Source organism: Carassius carassius, chromosome 49 (assembly GCF_963082965.1).
Source record: "Carassius carassius chromosome 49, fCarCar2.1, whole genome shotgun sequence".
NCBI lineage: Eukaryota > Metazoa > Chordata > Actinopteri > Cypriniformes > Cyprinidae > Carassius > Carassius carassius.
In genome coordinates this window covers 7,830,156-7,847,161 of record NC_081803.1, presented here as the reverse complement: position 1 = coordinate 7,847,161, position 17,006 = coordinate 7,830,156, and the positions used below count along the sequence as shown (strand labels likewise).

Sequence of the window (17,006 nt, the reverse complement as noted above, 5' to 3'; positions counted from 1 at the left end):
ATGGTTATGGGTGCGAGTCGACTCACCTCTAAACGACCGTTTCCCCCGGAACAGTTTCCAAAACCAGTTCAAAAGCGATTATTTTTTAATAAGGCCATCACGTTGGTCTCTGTTTTTGATCACATTTTATTTATAGGCACTTTACTGTTATTTTTTTGTCTACCAATCCAGCTCCTATAGCCAACTCGGGTCATTAAAATAGCAACTTACTAACTCGTTTATGTAGCCTATTAACATTCTGATTGTTGGCTATTTAAGAAATTCGATTTAAGGTCCATCAATCAAATCCTAAATTCAGTCCGAAGGGTGTTACTATCAGACCACATTTCTCGGTCCGAGATCGGCGGTGTCGTTTTGAACACAAGAAAGTTCAATGACTTGTGAACCGATTCAGTCAAATTCATGGTTGTGTGAATTGGTTTAAACAATTCATTGAAGAGGTCTGACCCGGTTTGTTCACGAATCTGTCTTACTAATAGGAAAGCATAATGATATGAAAATGATATGGGCCATATATATTAGACTATTAACAATTATTTTCCTAACCTAATTGTGCTTTTCTCATCAAACAGCCTGTGGCTCACAAGAGCCCCACCTCCTGTCTGTCTGCGCGTCCGCCTGTGCGCGCTTCTAGCGAGGGGACAGCGCGCGGTGCTGAGAAATCTCTTCACTCACTCTCTCGCATGCATAGAAATGCAGGATTAACCCTGTGCGGAGAAGATTCCTGTGCCAAAACTGCGCTGACAGTCTACTTCTGAGGAAAGCGAAGGGGAGAAACCCGATTCCACTTGGTTCTGCCATGTACTGTCACATTTTTACATTATTATTACGCTATCATTCCGTAGGTATAACGAGGTGCAGTCAACATTTGTGAGAACCTGTACTCTCCTAAAATGACTATTTGAGGATTTATGGACTGAAACGGGGAAGGTTGCTCGTATTAGAACTGTTCCTGTGTTGAGAAACAACATAAAAGACATTTCAACACCCATCATCAGCCGTAATTTCTAATCCATTAAGACTTAAATGAGTGTCGGCGTTGTCAAACTGACGCGGAGTCGTGGGAATGGCGTGGGAAAATAACGCGTCCACCTATGGATCGGTTTCCAACGAAAGGATGTTATGTTTTCTTGATATCTGGATCCTTTAAAGCAGGTGTTTAGGGCTCCGTGTAACCACGAAGGAAACATCAGCTGTAGTTGATCCTCAGACAAGAAGCCTCGGTCTCGGCAGGAAAAAGTGATCGACGAAGGTAGGCAATGAACTTTATTGACGTCGCTGGAAAATTAATAAAGCTGAGGGGAATGCTCGTTATGTCGATAGGTTAATATTAAACATTTCCATACGGTGGTATGCCACTGCAGAAAGTATAGTGATTTTGAAAGATCACCCATCGATGTCAGTGATATGTAGTACGGCAGCCCTTATTATTTCGAGTTTCTGACCGCATTTAGACGGGGTTTATGTGCCGCAGAATCAATTGGGCTATTTAGGCTAGGTTTACAAGCAAATAACCACTTGTTTGTCGCCACTAGTATTTAATGCGACGCGAATTAACGATTCTTATTTATTAGTGGTGTAAAGGTTTTGCCGATCTTTTGGTGCGTATTTTAAGGTATCATCAATCGTACGGGTCCAGCTGCGGTGAAGATAGTTGACGAACGACCAGTTGAATGTGCTGTTTGCCGTGCGCAACTGCATGCTATGTGTAACATTATTATCGTTAGTAACTCGCCATCGAGCCGACCTGGGTTGGATTTTATTCCACAGGGCTGCAGATAAAAAGGAAATCGCAGTGGAGCGCCCACCTGGGCTGGCAGGGTCAACAGCAGGATCAATGTTTGGTCAAATCTCTGTAAGACTGATTACAGGATTCCCCCGTCCGCCATCTCCACCCACAACCCTGTCTGAGCTCAAAGGAAAGTATGGTGTGCGTCTACAAATTGGGGATTACAATAAATAAATAAATAAATAAATAAAATCCCAGACAACCCCCCTGTGAGTTGATGATAATAATTATTATTATTATAATTGCTACATACATTCATATAGCTATCAAAAACAAAAAAGTAAACTAATAATGCACTTATGATAGCATTCCTAATGATAGCATTCCTAATGAGCTTATGCAAAAGATAAAAATAGTGCATGGTCTTAAACAGCCATTACTGAATTCATTTGGCTGTAAAATGATCCAGCGTTTGTCCATAGGGAAAGGTATGGCTAATAATATGGGTAACTGATTTAATTGGACTGAGCTGAAATGCTAAACCTGTTGAACCTGAATGAATGCGATAACAGCTGATTTACAGCACTGCAGAAATATAAAAGGTCACAATACTTCAGGGAAAATAAAATGTCTGCATGAACTATCAGTCTCAAGAGCAGAGCAAAAATGTATTTAGAACTTGTTTAGGGTGGCTCTCCTGCATGTTCATCTCTGAAATGGTTGCAGGCATCTTGTGCAGTGTAAGCAAGGCTTTAAATGTACAACTGAGGGTTCAGTCTGAAAGTGCTTGTGCTGGATTTTCAACAGACCTCTGAATATTCTCAGCCCTGTGTGAGACTGATACACTGGCTGAATGTGGCTGGTTCATTTAGATTGTCTATGTGTTTACCAGCATTCACTAGGGAAGGAAATAATACATAGTGGACATATGTTCTGCTCTTTGCCTCTCCACAGCGTGTTACCAACTGATGTCTTTCAAACAGACCCTATAGTTAATGTTTTTATCAACATATTTTTCAGCGCTTACATTTGAGTTCAAAGCCAATATAGTAACCTTTTGTTCATGAGGCACTCTGAACAGCTTAAATCAACAGCACTTAAATAGTTTTTGAGTGTTTGTAGACTCTTATCAGGATGAGATGAAGTGCTTATGCTCTTGTGGTGTTGAAGAGTCTCTTATGTAAAGGATGTTTCCGTGTTTAACATTTTTTTTATATTATAATTATGATTTGCTAGATCCATATATGAATCTCTGTCAATTTATTGTGGCTGCTGAGGGAGTAAAAAAATGAAAATGGCTTCTACAGCCTGTCAAATATGGCATGAAAAAGCACTCAAATGAACCTCCCCCTTGCACATTTCTTCAGCAAAATGTTTTCACTACCCTGTGAACCGCCCAAACAAAGGCAAAATGCAATAAACATGTCAATGCTGGAACTGAGGAAAAAGAGCTTCATAGTTTTTTGATTGATTTTTATACTCAGTTTTCTCTGAATCTGAGGATAGTTCAGCTAGACATGTCTGTCAGATGACAGATCATAGACTAAGAGACCCAATTTCGGTCATAACCCACTTTTGACCAAATGTGTAGTTATTGTGCTTTTGTCTTTGTAGGGCAGTGCAGCGTCAGTGAATTTATATTCAGTTTCAAATGAGTGGTTATATAGTAGAACTGGCTTGAAGGTTCCTCAGTTGCAGTCGGGTTTATTGCCAGGATTTTTTTTTTTATTGGCACAAATCATTACATGCACTAGTCAGTTACTTGGAGCAGCAAACGTAAAGCCCTTATGATTGATCAATTCTGAAAAAAAAAAAAAAAACATATTGCACCAAAACGTCACAAAATTGCATTTCCTTCACTAAGACATAATGCATGGGCCAACATATCATCACAGTTAGAAGTATTTTCACATCCGTAGCAGTGTTCCAGTCTCACTGGATACTTGTGTGGTTGCTCACTACATTACCACCTCCCCACTGCCATGAGTGCAAGTTATTGCCTGGGCCTTCAGAGTCTGTCCTTTATGCCACAGCCCCTAAGCAAGTTTTTACCCTATACATTATCAGCACAGCTAAATCGACAGGAGGCTGCCCTACAAATTCAGAAAGAGGACACATCAATACCTGGGCAATTAGTGCATCAATACGCTGCACTCCAAATCTTAACAGATACGAAGGAATTGTATTTCTTATTGGATTTCTATGCATTCTTGTGTTTAGCTATTTTGTATAACACTTATTTACTTTCCTTTGTATCATGGCCACTTGCAAAGCCTGTATTGATTCTGGTTTGACTCATGCCCCATTCTAGATGTTACATAGATGTTTTGCATATAAACATACAGGGTCTTCAAGGACCGTAGCATTACGTGCCCCAGCAGAATAAACTGTCTACTGTCTTTTAAAGGCGCAGCATCATCTCACTCAGAAAATAATTACAATTTAAAACTTTATGGTGCTTAAAAAGGAGAGAAACCTGGATCCAGGGGAATACAGATCAAAGCAGATGCTAAAATAGAGGATAGTAATTCATGAGGAGGCCTAACAGGTTGGAAATCAAACATGAGCATTACAGTGTGTAAATTAGCCTGAAACTTCTGAGCCTTGATAGGACAGATATTTCAAATCTGTCTTGAGTAAATCTGTACTTTGAGATAAGGGCTGGCCTTCAGGTGCTTTGTGATCTGGGAGTGCATACCAGTGTTTCACTGAGGGGAATCTTTCAGCTTACATTCTGTGATGCTGAATGGTTCCTTTGCCTCGTTAGCAGTCTTCTTGGTACGTTTTGTCTCATCAGCACTTTGCATTGAGAAACTGCCTATTTTACGTTATGGGCCAATCAAATGAGTGTAACCTTCATTAAAGGGAAGTCTTCCAAAATAATAGCCCCATCACTGGCTGTGAATATGCATTGAATAAAGCATATGTTGAGGAAAGTGCATTATAAACTGCATGTAAGATGATTTAATTTATCTTTTAAATAGTACAAAGCTTGCTGAGCTGTTGTTTCGAGCCTAACAGTAGCCCATAACTTCTTATTAAAGAGCCCATTAAGAAGTGTCTAATTGCATGTTCTAAATCATTAATTTTCAAAAGCATCTTAAAAAGGCTTAAAAATTAACATTTTACTGTGTGGTATTAATAGGGATAATGTACCTTCCAGATTTAAGAAATAAAGCATTTTTGTAGCAATGAAGGTACTAAATCATTGGTTGAAGGTGAAAACATTACCATGGTTTCAAACACCTTTATGAACGACATTTGTACAGTAGGTCTTTATTGTCTTTCCTTGCATACAAGTAATCGTCTGCTCAAAAATGAGGATGATAAATAATGTAAGATAATGAGAGAGGAGCCTTTTAGTTGTGTCGGGGGAAGAGGCAATTTCCGGGAGCTTTTACAACTCTTAGCCTTGGATTTAGTGCTCACAATGTGTACACAAAACAGTGTGTGGTGTGTGCCTTCTGTTTCACCCTCGGCTAGTCCCTCACTGGTAAAGTAAATTAAAAGAAAAAAGGAAATTAGTTTTTCTTTGTTTGTTCAAAAGAGTACCACATGACACACTTGTTTATGATTTAACATGTTTTTCACACTGTTTTGCAGACTGAGGTGTTACCTCTCCAAGGGCCCATGGATCTCCCAGTGATGTTGTTTCTGCTGTGGGGACTGTCACTGGACTTGCTGAGTGTTGCCGTGGGTGGCATTCTATACCGCGTGCATGAGGAACAACCTCCAAGCACACTGATTGGCAGTCTGGCAGCTGACCAGGGCCTACCAGACACTGGACACCTGTACAAACTGGAGGTGGGCGCTCCCTATCTGCGGGTGGATGGCAAAACTGGAGACATCTTTACAACTGAGATTCCCATAGACAGAGAGACACTGAAGGATTGTCGTAATAAAGGCAGGCCCTGCTTTCTGGAGTTTGAGGTATCCGTCACAGACCTTATTCAGAATCAGAGTCCACGACTAATAGAGGGAAGGATCGAAGTGCAGGATATCAATGATAACACACCACAGTTCCCCTCACCTGTACTAACCCTCTCAGTTCCAGAGAACACCCACGTGGGGGCGCTCTTCTCAATTCCACTGGCCACTGACAAAGATACAGTGAGGAATGGAGTAGCTGACTACACCTTAACAGCAGGACCAGAAGCTGTAGCACTCTTTGGTCTGCAAGTTGCAGAGGACAGAGGTGAAAAGTTGCCTCAACTCATTGTGTTGGGAAGCCTTGATCGAGAACGGAAAGACTCCTATGATCTCACCATCAAAGCTGTGGATGGAGGCAATCCACCTCGCTACAGCAGTGCCTTGCTGAGGGTCGTCATTGCTGATGCCAATGACAATGCACCCCAATTTGAAAAATCCTCCTATGAAGCAGAGGTCGCCGAGAACAGCCCAGTTGGACACTCTGTGTTACAGGTAAAATCGCAAACATGCTAAGTCAACTTTTATATCCAAACAAAGCTTGATAAATTGCCTGTTGCGTCATGTTGGAGTGTGAAAATATAATGAGTGCTGCTTTTCCAACCTCCCAGCTGTCTGTTCTTTACTTTGATGCCTTACATCAGTGGAGCAGGGCCTGACTTACCAGATTCATTTTGTTTAATTATTAGAATAATCCAGTTTGATCATCACATACACGTTCATCTAGTTAAAGAATAAATAAGTTCAAAAATACACATTAAATTGGTTAAATAAGATACATGCTCATTTGGTTAAATAAGTAAATCACTATAACTATTAAAGTTGAATTTGAAAGCATAAATTATTGAGATGATCTGTGTAGTCTGTGAACCCCACTCTTTATAGAAAGCCTGTGCCCCAGAAATTCTGTTATGCAGCGCTTTGACCCTGTTCTCAGTTTTGTGTTATATTAATATTATGTTATATTAGTTATGAATATATTCACTGTTTAAAAAAACCCAATATTTAATGCCCAGTGAATGTTAATGAATGTTTTTTGCTGTCTTGTCCTACAGTGTTTTTGTACACCGTCTTGAGTATATGTAAAATCAATTTCACTGTTTTTAAATTTACATTTATTTCAGTGAAATAACTATATTTTAAAAGTTTCAATTACTATATTTTCTATTGCAGGTGAAGGCTAATGATTCAGACTTGGGTCCTAATGGTGAGATTGAATACACATTACATCAGGCCATTGATCCTGTGCCAAAACTTCTCAGGATAGACCGCTCATCAGGCATCATATATGTCAAAGGCCTGTTGGATCGTGAGGAGATCAACAATCTGAAGTTTTACGTTGTTGCACGGGACAAAGGCCCCTCATCCAAAAGTTCTAAAACATATGTTTCTATTGATGTGACTGACCAAAATGACAATGCACCAGCAGTGGAAATCCGAGGCATTGGTCTTGTCACCCATAGTGATGGAGTAGCAAACATTTCAGAGGATATGCCTGTAGGCACTGCAGTGGCATTGGTCCAGGTTTCAGACAAGGACGAGGGAGAGAATGCTGTGGTGACATGTGTGGTTGCTGGTGATGTTCCTTTTCAGCTTCGGCCAGCCAGTGATTCATCAGTTGACAACAAGAGAAAGTATTTTCTGCAGACCACAACACCTCTGGACTATGAAAGGGTTAGGGACTACCGGGTGGAGATAGTGGCAGTGGATTCAGGCAATCCAGCTCTGTCCAGTACCAACTCGCTAAAAGTCCAAGTGACTGACACAAATGACAATTCCCCTATTTTCTCACTAACTCTGTTTGAAGTGAAGTTTGCTGAGGAGAACCAGCCAGGAGAAAAGGTGGTAGATGTAGTCGCCTCAGATGCAGACAGCGGCACTAATGCAGAGCTGGTCTACAGTATTATTGCGGACTCTTCAACAAGGGGACTTTTTGAGATTGACCCTAACTCAGGTGAAGTACGTGCTCGGAGCCCTCTTGATCGTGAGCACAAGGAGCGCTATGAATTCCGTGTTACTGCAGCAGATAAAGGGGTTCCCAGTCACAGGGGTACTGCCACAGTTGTAATCAAAGTACTTGATCGGAATGACAATGATCCCAAGTTCATGCTGAGTGGATACAGCTTCTCAGTCTTGGAGAACATGCCACCCCTTAGCCCCGTTGGCATGGTAACAGTACAGGACATGGACGAGGGTGAGAATGCTCAAGTGCAACTTTCTGTGGAACCAGATGTGGGCAAATTTGTGATCCAGAATGGGACTGGCACTATTCTGTCCAGTATCTCATTTGACAGAGAGAAGGAGAGCAGTTACACTTTCCGCTTGAAAGCTGTAGATGGAGGGGATCCACCAAGGTCATCCTACGTTGGAGTGACCATCAATGTCCTTGATGAGAATGATAATGCCCCTGTTGTCACCAAACCATCTAACTCATCCTTCATACGTCTGTCTCCTATGGCTGCCCCAGACAGTGTTGTGGAAGTGGTCGAAGCTGAGGACATTGATTCCGGTTCCAATGCAGAGTTAGTTTACAGCATTGGTGGGGGAAATCCACATGACCTTTTTTATATCTCACCATCTAATGGTGAGATCATTTTAACCAAGGAACTAACTCGAAAACATAGTGGTCTGCATCGTCTGGTGGTAAAAGTGAGCGATAGGGGCAAACCTTCCCGCCAAGCCATTGCCTTGGTACACATTTACATAAATGAAACCATTGCCAACGTAAGTCATGTGGAGGCACTTGTAGGGCATAGCTTGTACACACCATTAGACATGGACATTGCAGGAGACCCAGATTATGGTTTGGCTGCCCAAAGAAGCAACATTGTATATGGCAGTTTAGCTGGAGTGGCAGGAGTGGTCACTGTGATTGTTGTAGTAGTCTTCATCAGGCATCGCCTTCAAAGAGAAGCTAAGAGTGGTTATCAGGCTGGCAAGAAGGAGACCAAAGATTTGTATGCCCCCAAGCAAGGGCCAAAAAGTGGCAAGGGGAGAAAGGGTAAAAGAGGTAAGCCCCCAAAGTCACCTAAACCTCTTGGAGAGGATGAGGAAAGCAGCCTTCAAAAGAGTCTGAAATTTAACCTTGATGGGGTCAACGACAGCCCCAGGATCCATTTGCCCCTGACATATCCGCCTGGAAGCCCTGACCTAGGCAGGCACTACCGTTCCAATTCCCCATTGCCCTCCATTCAGCTCCAGGCCCAATCCCCATCTGCATCCCAAAAGCATCAGGCTGTCCAGGAGCTCCCTGCTGCCAACACCTTTGTGGGAACAGGTGGTGATGACAACTCCACCGGCTCAGACCAATACTCGGATTACAGCTACAAGACCACTCAACCAAAATACAGCACAAAAACGGTACCAATCTTTCTTTTCTGATTTTGTATGTGCAGTGCTGTGATGGAAAAATAAGTTTTGCTTGAAATTTCTGATATGAGTCATTTAAATTTTGCTCAGATTGGTACTTTTGCTAAAGTAGTGAGTGTTGATATATAGCAATATGTTGATATATGCTAAATATTATTCTCCTCATTTCATTTGTTGTGGGTTAATTCACAGTATCTGACATGAAAAGACAATTTTTCCATACAAGAATCTGTCTGTATGAAAGATGTCAGAAATGGCTCTTGTATTGGTGGCTCTGGCCACCAGTTCACTGTCTAAAAATACACTTCACTTTTACTTTATGATCAGACAAATGTCCAGTCATGAAATGTTTTTATTGTATTTGTGTAGTTTAGGTAGAGTGCAAAATGTGCATATTTGCAAAATGTTTCTTACATTTCTCATGAAATCCGATCTACTCAGTGAGAGAGACCTGTATAAACTGTTTATATTGAATAAGTCCAAAGTCGTTTTCTTTGGCTCAGATCTCAATTCAGTCTTGACCCATTTACAGACATCCCAACCTGCAAAAAGTCATTTCAGGGAGGTACCCCCCCCCCCCCTCCCCCCCCCCCCCCCAAAAAAAGGAAGGAAATACATCTCAGCTGTAGTCACCTTCTCAGTGAGACTTTGCTGAATGGGAGAACTGAGATATATTGGAGCAGCCTGCGCTTAGCCTCCCTAACATGTTGTGGTCCCTAACAGATATAAAAGCATAAAATATCATTTCTATAAGCTATAGGCCTATGTAATTATCCGTTAATTATGTTTAAATATGTAGATTACTTTTACTATTTATATAATCTGCTTATACAATTTATGTAAACTGCTTTTATTTATTTTCCATTGCAACTTTAAACAGGTCTAAGGAGTTTGTTGTTTTCATGTAGCCTTGGCAAGTAGCCTGAATAATATGCAGATGAAATGAAACTCACCTCAACATGCCTTTTGCAATCATATAACCCGCCATGGGCAATGCTTGAGCAAGACTGTCATTATGTTTGACACCTATAAGACAGGGGTACACTTTCATGTAGTCTGCCGTAAAATGTGTCTTATACTTTTTTTGTTTTGTGGCACTCTCCCTCTGCCATGGTGCTCCTGTTTCTAGATAGACATAACTGTTAAATTTTGTTCGGGAGAAGAGATAAAAGCCCGCCCAAACACAGACAATTGAATGGTTGATTTGCAGAAACAGGCCAATCAGGATGCTCTCCGTCTTAAATGCGCTTCGCACACATGCACATTAGCACACACACACAAGGTCTCTCGCTCGAGTCGCTCCCTCTCCCTCTCTGCCGTGCGTGCGCTACACGGTTTGAAACACAGTATCTGTTTCGCATGCGCGCTTTTGCACGCTCGTTCTAGATTCCGGGAGATTTTAACTAATTTGCGGGTCTCAGGGAGCCGCTTTCAATAAGCGGGAGACTCCCGGAACTTCCGGGAGACTTGGGATGTCTGCATTTAGATGCCAATTCAACATGCTAATTTCAGATGGAATCCAAGGAGGGAAAAGTAAAGCAACTGGTGCTATGATTTCTGTGTGGATTAAGGGTAAACATAAGAAATTTAAAATTGATTGTAATCTACAAGGAGAGTTGTAGTGAAGTTTACTGGGCAGAGGTTTGAGACAGAAAGCAAGGGCACATGGGTCCTGACTCCGTCAGTACCATACTGGTGTTTGATAAAGCCAGCAGATGCTAGATGACAGTCAGGGTGAGTGCAGGCCTTGCAGACTCACTGACTGGGGAGAACAGTTACCCACGGCAGCTCCCACATCATGATGGACAGCATATGGCATGGAAGTGACAATAGACTCCAGCTATGGAGAGCGTACTGCATTGGTGTGTGTGTTTTTTATGTGTGTACTTCCAGGCTTCTGCATGCACTCGTGTAATCCGTTTGTGTGAATGTGGGCTGAGTTTCCTGTTTCCTAACTGATAAGATTCTTACATGCGTTACATAAATGGATATTTGTTTCTGTGAAAGTTGACTGATAGGCATTTAAACAAGGGACAGATGTTGACTCATGTGACATCTCTTGGCAGATGTAAACTCGTTAGGGAACCGCCTCCATCCCATCCCAAACCCACATCAGGCTTAACAGATTGACCAAAATGAAAAATTTAAATCTCAGCCAAACTGATTGACAGATGTGGAGAGTAGAGCATGACAGAACGAATGGTAATATGTTCACCGATTACTCAGGGTGCATGGCAATGTGCTCAGGTGCATGTGACATCCTTGGCTCAAGCTCTCCCAGTTTAAGCTCTGATGAGTGTAAACACAGTGGCCTTGTTTGCAGTTTATTGCCAGTGAGGATTGAGCGTGATGACTGGCTTCACTGCTTTCCTTCCTGGTCCGTAAAAAACTCATTAAGAGGAGTTTGTTTGTTCAGAAATACTTCTCCTGAGGTGTGAAAAAAAAACCTCAATACTCAATGCACAGTCATATGGCCTGACTTTGTGAGGAGAGATTTGTTTAAATATGTTGCTGTGTTTTGTGTTTGTGCTTTCACAGTTCATGGATCTTCCCAAAACTCTCTCCCTAAAACTTCCAAATGTGTTAAGACTGTGTGACAGTTACCGAGGTGACTGCATGGGCTTATCAAGAACAGTGCTGATAATTGGGTGGTCATGGCAAAGATCTAACACCTTTTTTATGATGTGTTCCTCTCTCTCCAGAACAGCCTTGAATGAGAGACATAGCACACAGATGGAGATCAGGGGAGAGACATTCCCAGTTATGTTGAAATGGGCGTGATGAGAGTTTGTGAAGCTGTAAATCTGTGCTTAAATTAAACCCATCCAATTAAAATGCCTTATTTGACAGAGATAATGCTTTGTTTTACCCACTCTTCACCATGGGCTGCCCTTCATCTCTTACTGGAGGGTGGAGGATTGGGAGGCAGGGATTCAGGTTGGATTCTGGGGTGGGCTTTAATAGTGAAACACATCTCCTAACCTTACAAATTCCAGTGTGTTTGAAGAGTACTCATAAAACACTAATATTGGGGCTGGGCAGGTGATGGTATATATTGTGAGTTGTTTGAAATGTCTCATTTGGCAAAGGTTTTGCATCTATACATATTAATATGCATGACTGCTTTGCTTTTATTGATGAGGAGAAAGTTTTATAAAGGGAGCAGTGTGAAGCACAGTGTGAGTTTCACAAATGTCAAATAAATGCTTTATTGTCCATGTTATAACATGAAACACATTCTGACTTGAAGGTAACACCAGTGCACAAGTTCAATTCCATTTATGCTGTGTGCACGTGATTATTGAAAAATATGTAGGATGCATATATTGGCTATTTTCTATGGCTTCAATGTGGAATTTAGCAATGTTACTTAATGTGAATTTTAAAAACTAATTTTTTCTTTTTATTTCTGTTCCACTATTACTATTAAAACACAATAGCAAAAATAATGTTTTCACCTAACACATTTAAGACACTGCTTGGACAAACAGGTACTTCTGTCCCAAACTAACATGATGGTTAAGCCATTATTAATATATTCAGGCAGGTTATGTCCCTCAAACAAACAGATTGTAATTCCATATGATGCACCATTGGTGCAGAAATATCACACTTCACCTTTCATTCTCTAAACCATTTTTAGTTGATTTTCCAGTATGGTTGTGATGTTGAGCAAATTTCCCCACCAAGTAATCGACCTGTGACAACACCGGTGATACTGTGGAGTGATACTACATCACCATGGAGGCAGGGAATTCCCTCTTTTCCTCAGTTTCCTCAGCTTTTAAATAGCTTAAAAGCACCTATAAGCTCAAATAAATGACACAAAGTTTAAATAAAGTAAAAATCTGCAAACAATGTGGAATCAATTAAATAAGAAACAAATGTTTTACAAAAAACTTCCGTGTTCCAAATTATTATGTAAGTAACATATAACAACATATCAATAGGATTTCAGTACAATAAAGAGTCAGATTTTTTGTTTGGGTTGTTTTTCACATCTTTTCAGATAACTGGTGTCAATCTCAGACTGGTTTGATCAATAGTTTGACAGGTCTTCTTAGGTAAATGGAAACCCTACTTAAAGAGGTTGTTCAACATTATTAAGTAAGTCACAGTTCTCATGAAATACGGTGAGAAAGAAAGATCTTTCTGAAGATGAAAAGTATGAAACAATACATTGTCTTGCAAAAGGCATCAAAACATTTTGCTAAAAGCAAATAGAGATTACTGAACTATCAAAAGATTTGTGAATGAATTGGAGCACATAAGATCTTGGTCAGATGAAGATTTATTAAGGAAAGTTTCTGTCAAACAAATGAACTGTATTGTAATGCCAGCCAAAATCTGACTCTTTATTGTACCAAAATCCTATTGATATGTAATTTGCATAATACTTAGGAACACGGTGTAAATGGCAAAAGTCAATAACATTTTCAAAATCCAAAATATTGCTGAACAAGCACTTTTGCATTTTTTTTCGAAACTTAATCTTCCACCATAGTCTTGTCTGTCTCACCTCACTCTTCTTGTCAGTCAGCTCGACTCACTCTCCTCACTGGAGAAATTAAATTTGACAATGTAGTTTGGCATGCTGCATTGAGCAGCCGTGTTTAGTTTTTAATTGTTATATCTGTTCTTTTACTGAACTAAATTATTTTAATTACTATCAAAAATCTAAACGATGGTGGGGTTGGGGGTTGGTGCCATGGTGGGCAAGTGACAACCGTTGTCAAGGCTCAACACGGGTATTACAGTCAGCACTGTCTATCTCGGCAAGCCTATTTTCCAGGACAAATAACTATCATGATACAGTCATACACTATAGATAATGTTGTATAACATTTCTCATAACTCTATATACAATTGATAAGATTCAGATGACCCTTACTCTGTCAGACTGTGTTGACCATCCACGGCATGGCAAAACTAAGTAAAAACAGTGAAGTGCAGACTAGAAAAGCATTGTAGCAGATAAATAGCTCCAAGCCTTATCTCCACTCCATCTCACTATCTTCATATCTACCACAGATGCCTTATATTCTCTGGCAAGTGAAGCTTTAAGATAAGAGGATCTACCATCAAAAATGTTTCTACAGACCATTCTTCCTTTTTTCTCTCTATCTTTTTCACTTTTCTAAATTATGCACCCTATATAACAAATCCAATATGTCCATAAATCAGACTCGGCACCAAGAGAAGCTTAAAGAGTAAATATTCAGTAACTTTAGAGCCCCCTGCTCTTTGTATGGTTCATCTCCTACCCAATTATTCTCTATGTGAACCAGTGTTGCCTTTATGGAGGCTGCCTCAAGGCCCTTCCCAGAATCCCACATTTTGAGCATCTGCTCAACCCAACTCTGGCTAATATACAAAGCAGAATGCAGCCGTAAACCTCAAACCTGACGCCCACCCTCTCAGATCTGCCCTCAGTGAATACAGCCCATAATACTCTCAGACTGCTCCTCATTAGAGCACAATACTGCCGGCACTCAGCTCCCTCTCGGTGGAGCAATCTACTGTCAGGTGCGAAGGCCTCATAGGCTCATGCTCCGCGTGAATACAACTGCTGCACTTACAGGAATTCAAAAGTACGTGGCACCCTCTCTCCTTTTAGCCTGCAGGAGCAAACAACTAAGCAATTATCAAGAAATGCTTTGCAATTATATTCCACAGAGATCGCTCATACTGAATGAAATTACCACAAAAAGAAGAAATTCCATTATACCTACGCTGGTATGATTGTGTCAACATGGCAGATGTCGTGAAGACAACAGGAAGGGTCAGATATGCATTCTTGTTTGCTCTTGGATTCTTGCTGGAGGTTCTCTCTGGGACTAACAAGTCTGTGCTGGCACTTACGGACAGACTGGTCTTGGCTGACACTTCAGAATCGATTGACCTGGACAAGTGCTCAGGGATTTAGTGCACTGGGCAGACATATTCCAAAAGTGTAATCTTGTCCAGTAGTGATAAGACGGTCTATGACGGTTTACAGTTCTTTCTTAGCCATTTTGTAGTCAAACCACATTTTGGCCACCAACCAATTTTAGGATGTTCAAGCCAGTTCTTCTGCCAAAATGATTCACTAGATATCACCACTCTGTTGGATCTCTACTTCAAATAAATGAGGCCGACATGACATTTTGAGTCTGGACTAATCGATTCTCATGATCTTGACAAGCATGCTGGGATTGGCCCTGCAGAAATGGCAGAGTAGAAATGGATAAAATCTCTCTGTCTGTCACTCCCTCTCCGTTCATCTCAAAAGAACACAAAATCTTCCAGAAACTTGAGGATTGTAGTAGTGGAAAGGTTTGTGTAAATCTTCATGCCTCTGGTTTGGTCCTTGTATGCGCTGTTTGGCGATTTCGATCTAACATCCCAATGATTACCTGTTAAGAGGGATTAGAGACCCTACCCTGGAGGTGCTCCACTGGCAGGATACAGTTTTTCTGTCACCGAAGGAGATGGCTAACGTTGTTGAGTTGTTCGACAGTGAAGCGCAGAGCAACACAGAAGCACACAGATGTGCAACTAATGATAGTGTCGTCAAAGACAAGGATGACAATAATGATAATGATAATGGTAATATGCAAGTGTTCACAGTCAGATTCATTTCCTCCTAAATATATTTCTGCACACAATCCCAAGGAGCTTGATTTATGCGGGTGTTGTCTTGGAAGCATTTTTCTACATGGGTGTTTATGAAACAATGTCATTTTTTTTATTGCGCCAGAGGCAGAGCATCTCTGATTTCATCATATTACATTTCTTGCTTATGATATGAGAAGAGAAAGCTGTGATAAGGATGGATGTAGATAGGCTGGGCTGACACAATTATGAATAATTGTCATACAAATAATAGCAATCATTAGTTCACTTTCCATTAACAGTGTTGCTTTCTGAAACTCAGCCAACCTGGATATTATATTATAGTGATATATTGATGTACAGTATGAACACATTTCAGGGAATTTCTTCATTGGCTTATACTGTGGACGGTAATATGAGATTGGAATTTAAAGTGCTTGATAATTACAATCAGATGAGATAAGATCAGATCAATCAGGTGATTTTGTAATAACTGTGACAGGCCTATGGAAAGTGAAATTCTCTATATCTCTAGCTGTTTGCCTGAGCAGATGAAAGGCAAAGGCAGTTGTATTCTGTGCCTCTGTCTCATTTCACCGGTGACAGAAACGCGCTCTTTGAGCCACCGATGGTCAGAGTCGCACTTAATAAAAAATGAGAAGCTCCTTTAGGGAAAGCTATGTAGAGGCTCAGCTCCCTGATGGCATTGCCTTTAGCTCAAATATTTTATCACTACTCCTTCCAGCCTACTTTACCTTCTGCCAGGCAGATTAGTGCTTTTATCAATAAGCAGCTTAGCCCCGATGCTTCTTTCAATAATGTGCTATGCCATTTCATTCCTGGTGCTGTAACTCCTAGATGCTTCTCTTTCTTTGTTTTTTTTTCTTCTTGTTTTCCTTTACATTGGTTGATGTACACTTTTTTTAAAGTCAGCATAATGCAATTATTAGGTAACACAACATAGCACCAACTAGCAATTAATAAACTAGAAATTAAGTCAATATATTACAAATTGATGACAGGCCATAAACTGTATGTATGCATGCATTTGTATGTTGTATGTAACACTTAATTTTCTCCTCATAACTTTTTTTTTTTTTGACTAATGATAAATTAGTTAAATCTCTTGTTAAATGTCTAGTTAACCATCCCTTTAAAACACTCGTTACAGTATCAGTATTTTAGGATAAATCTATACATCCTTACTAATTTAATGAGCCATTCAGTTTCACTGTACCTGCTGTGTGTGCAGAGGGGAAAATATATTAGGTCAAGAAGTGAAAAAATAAATGCTGCATAAATTGTGTCAATTATTTTTAATGAGTCCATATTAAGTGAGGAAATGAGCACATCCCTAAATTATGTGTGTATGTCCCACGAAACACTC

At 40.5% G+C, this 17,006-nt stretch overlaps 1 protein-coding gene across 1 annotated transcript in view; it reads left to right on the top strand.

The window, feature by feature from the left end:
* Window positions 1–658: 658 nt before the first annotated feature.
* LOC132132240 (protocadherin-1-like) overlaps window positions 659–17,006 on the top strand; it is a 97,335-nt gene continuing 80,987 nt past the window's right edge. The window contains exons 1-3 of the mRNA XM_059544578.1: window positions 659–1,252; window positions 5,333–6,151; window positions 6,830–9,016. Coding sequence (XP_059400561.1) covers window positions 5,360–6,151; window positions 6,830–9,016 — 2,979 coding nt within the window. The 5' untranslated portion in view covers window positions 659–1,252; window positions 5,333–5,359. The remainder of the gene's footprint in view (window positions 1,253–5,332; window positions 6,152–6,829; window positions 9,017–17,006) is intronic.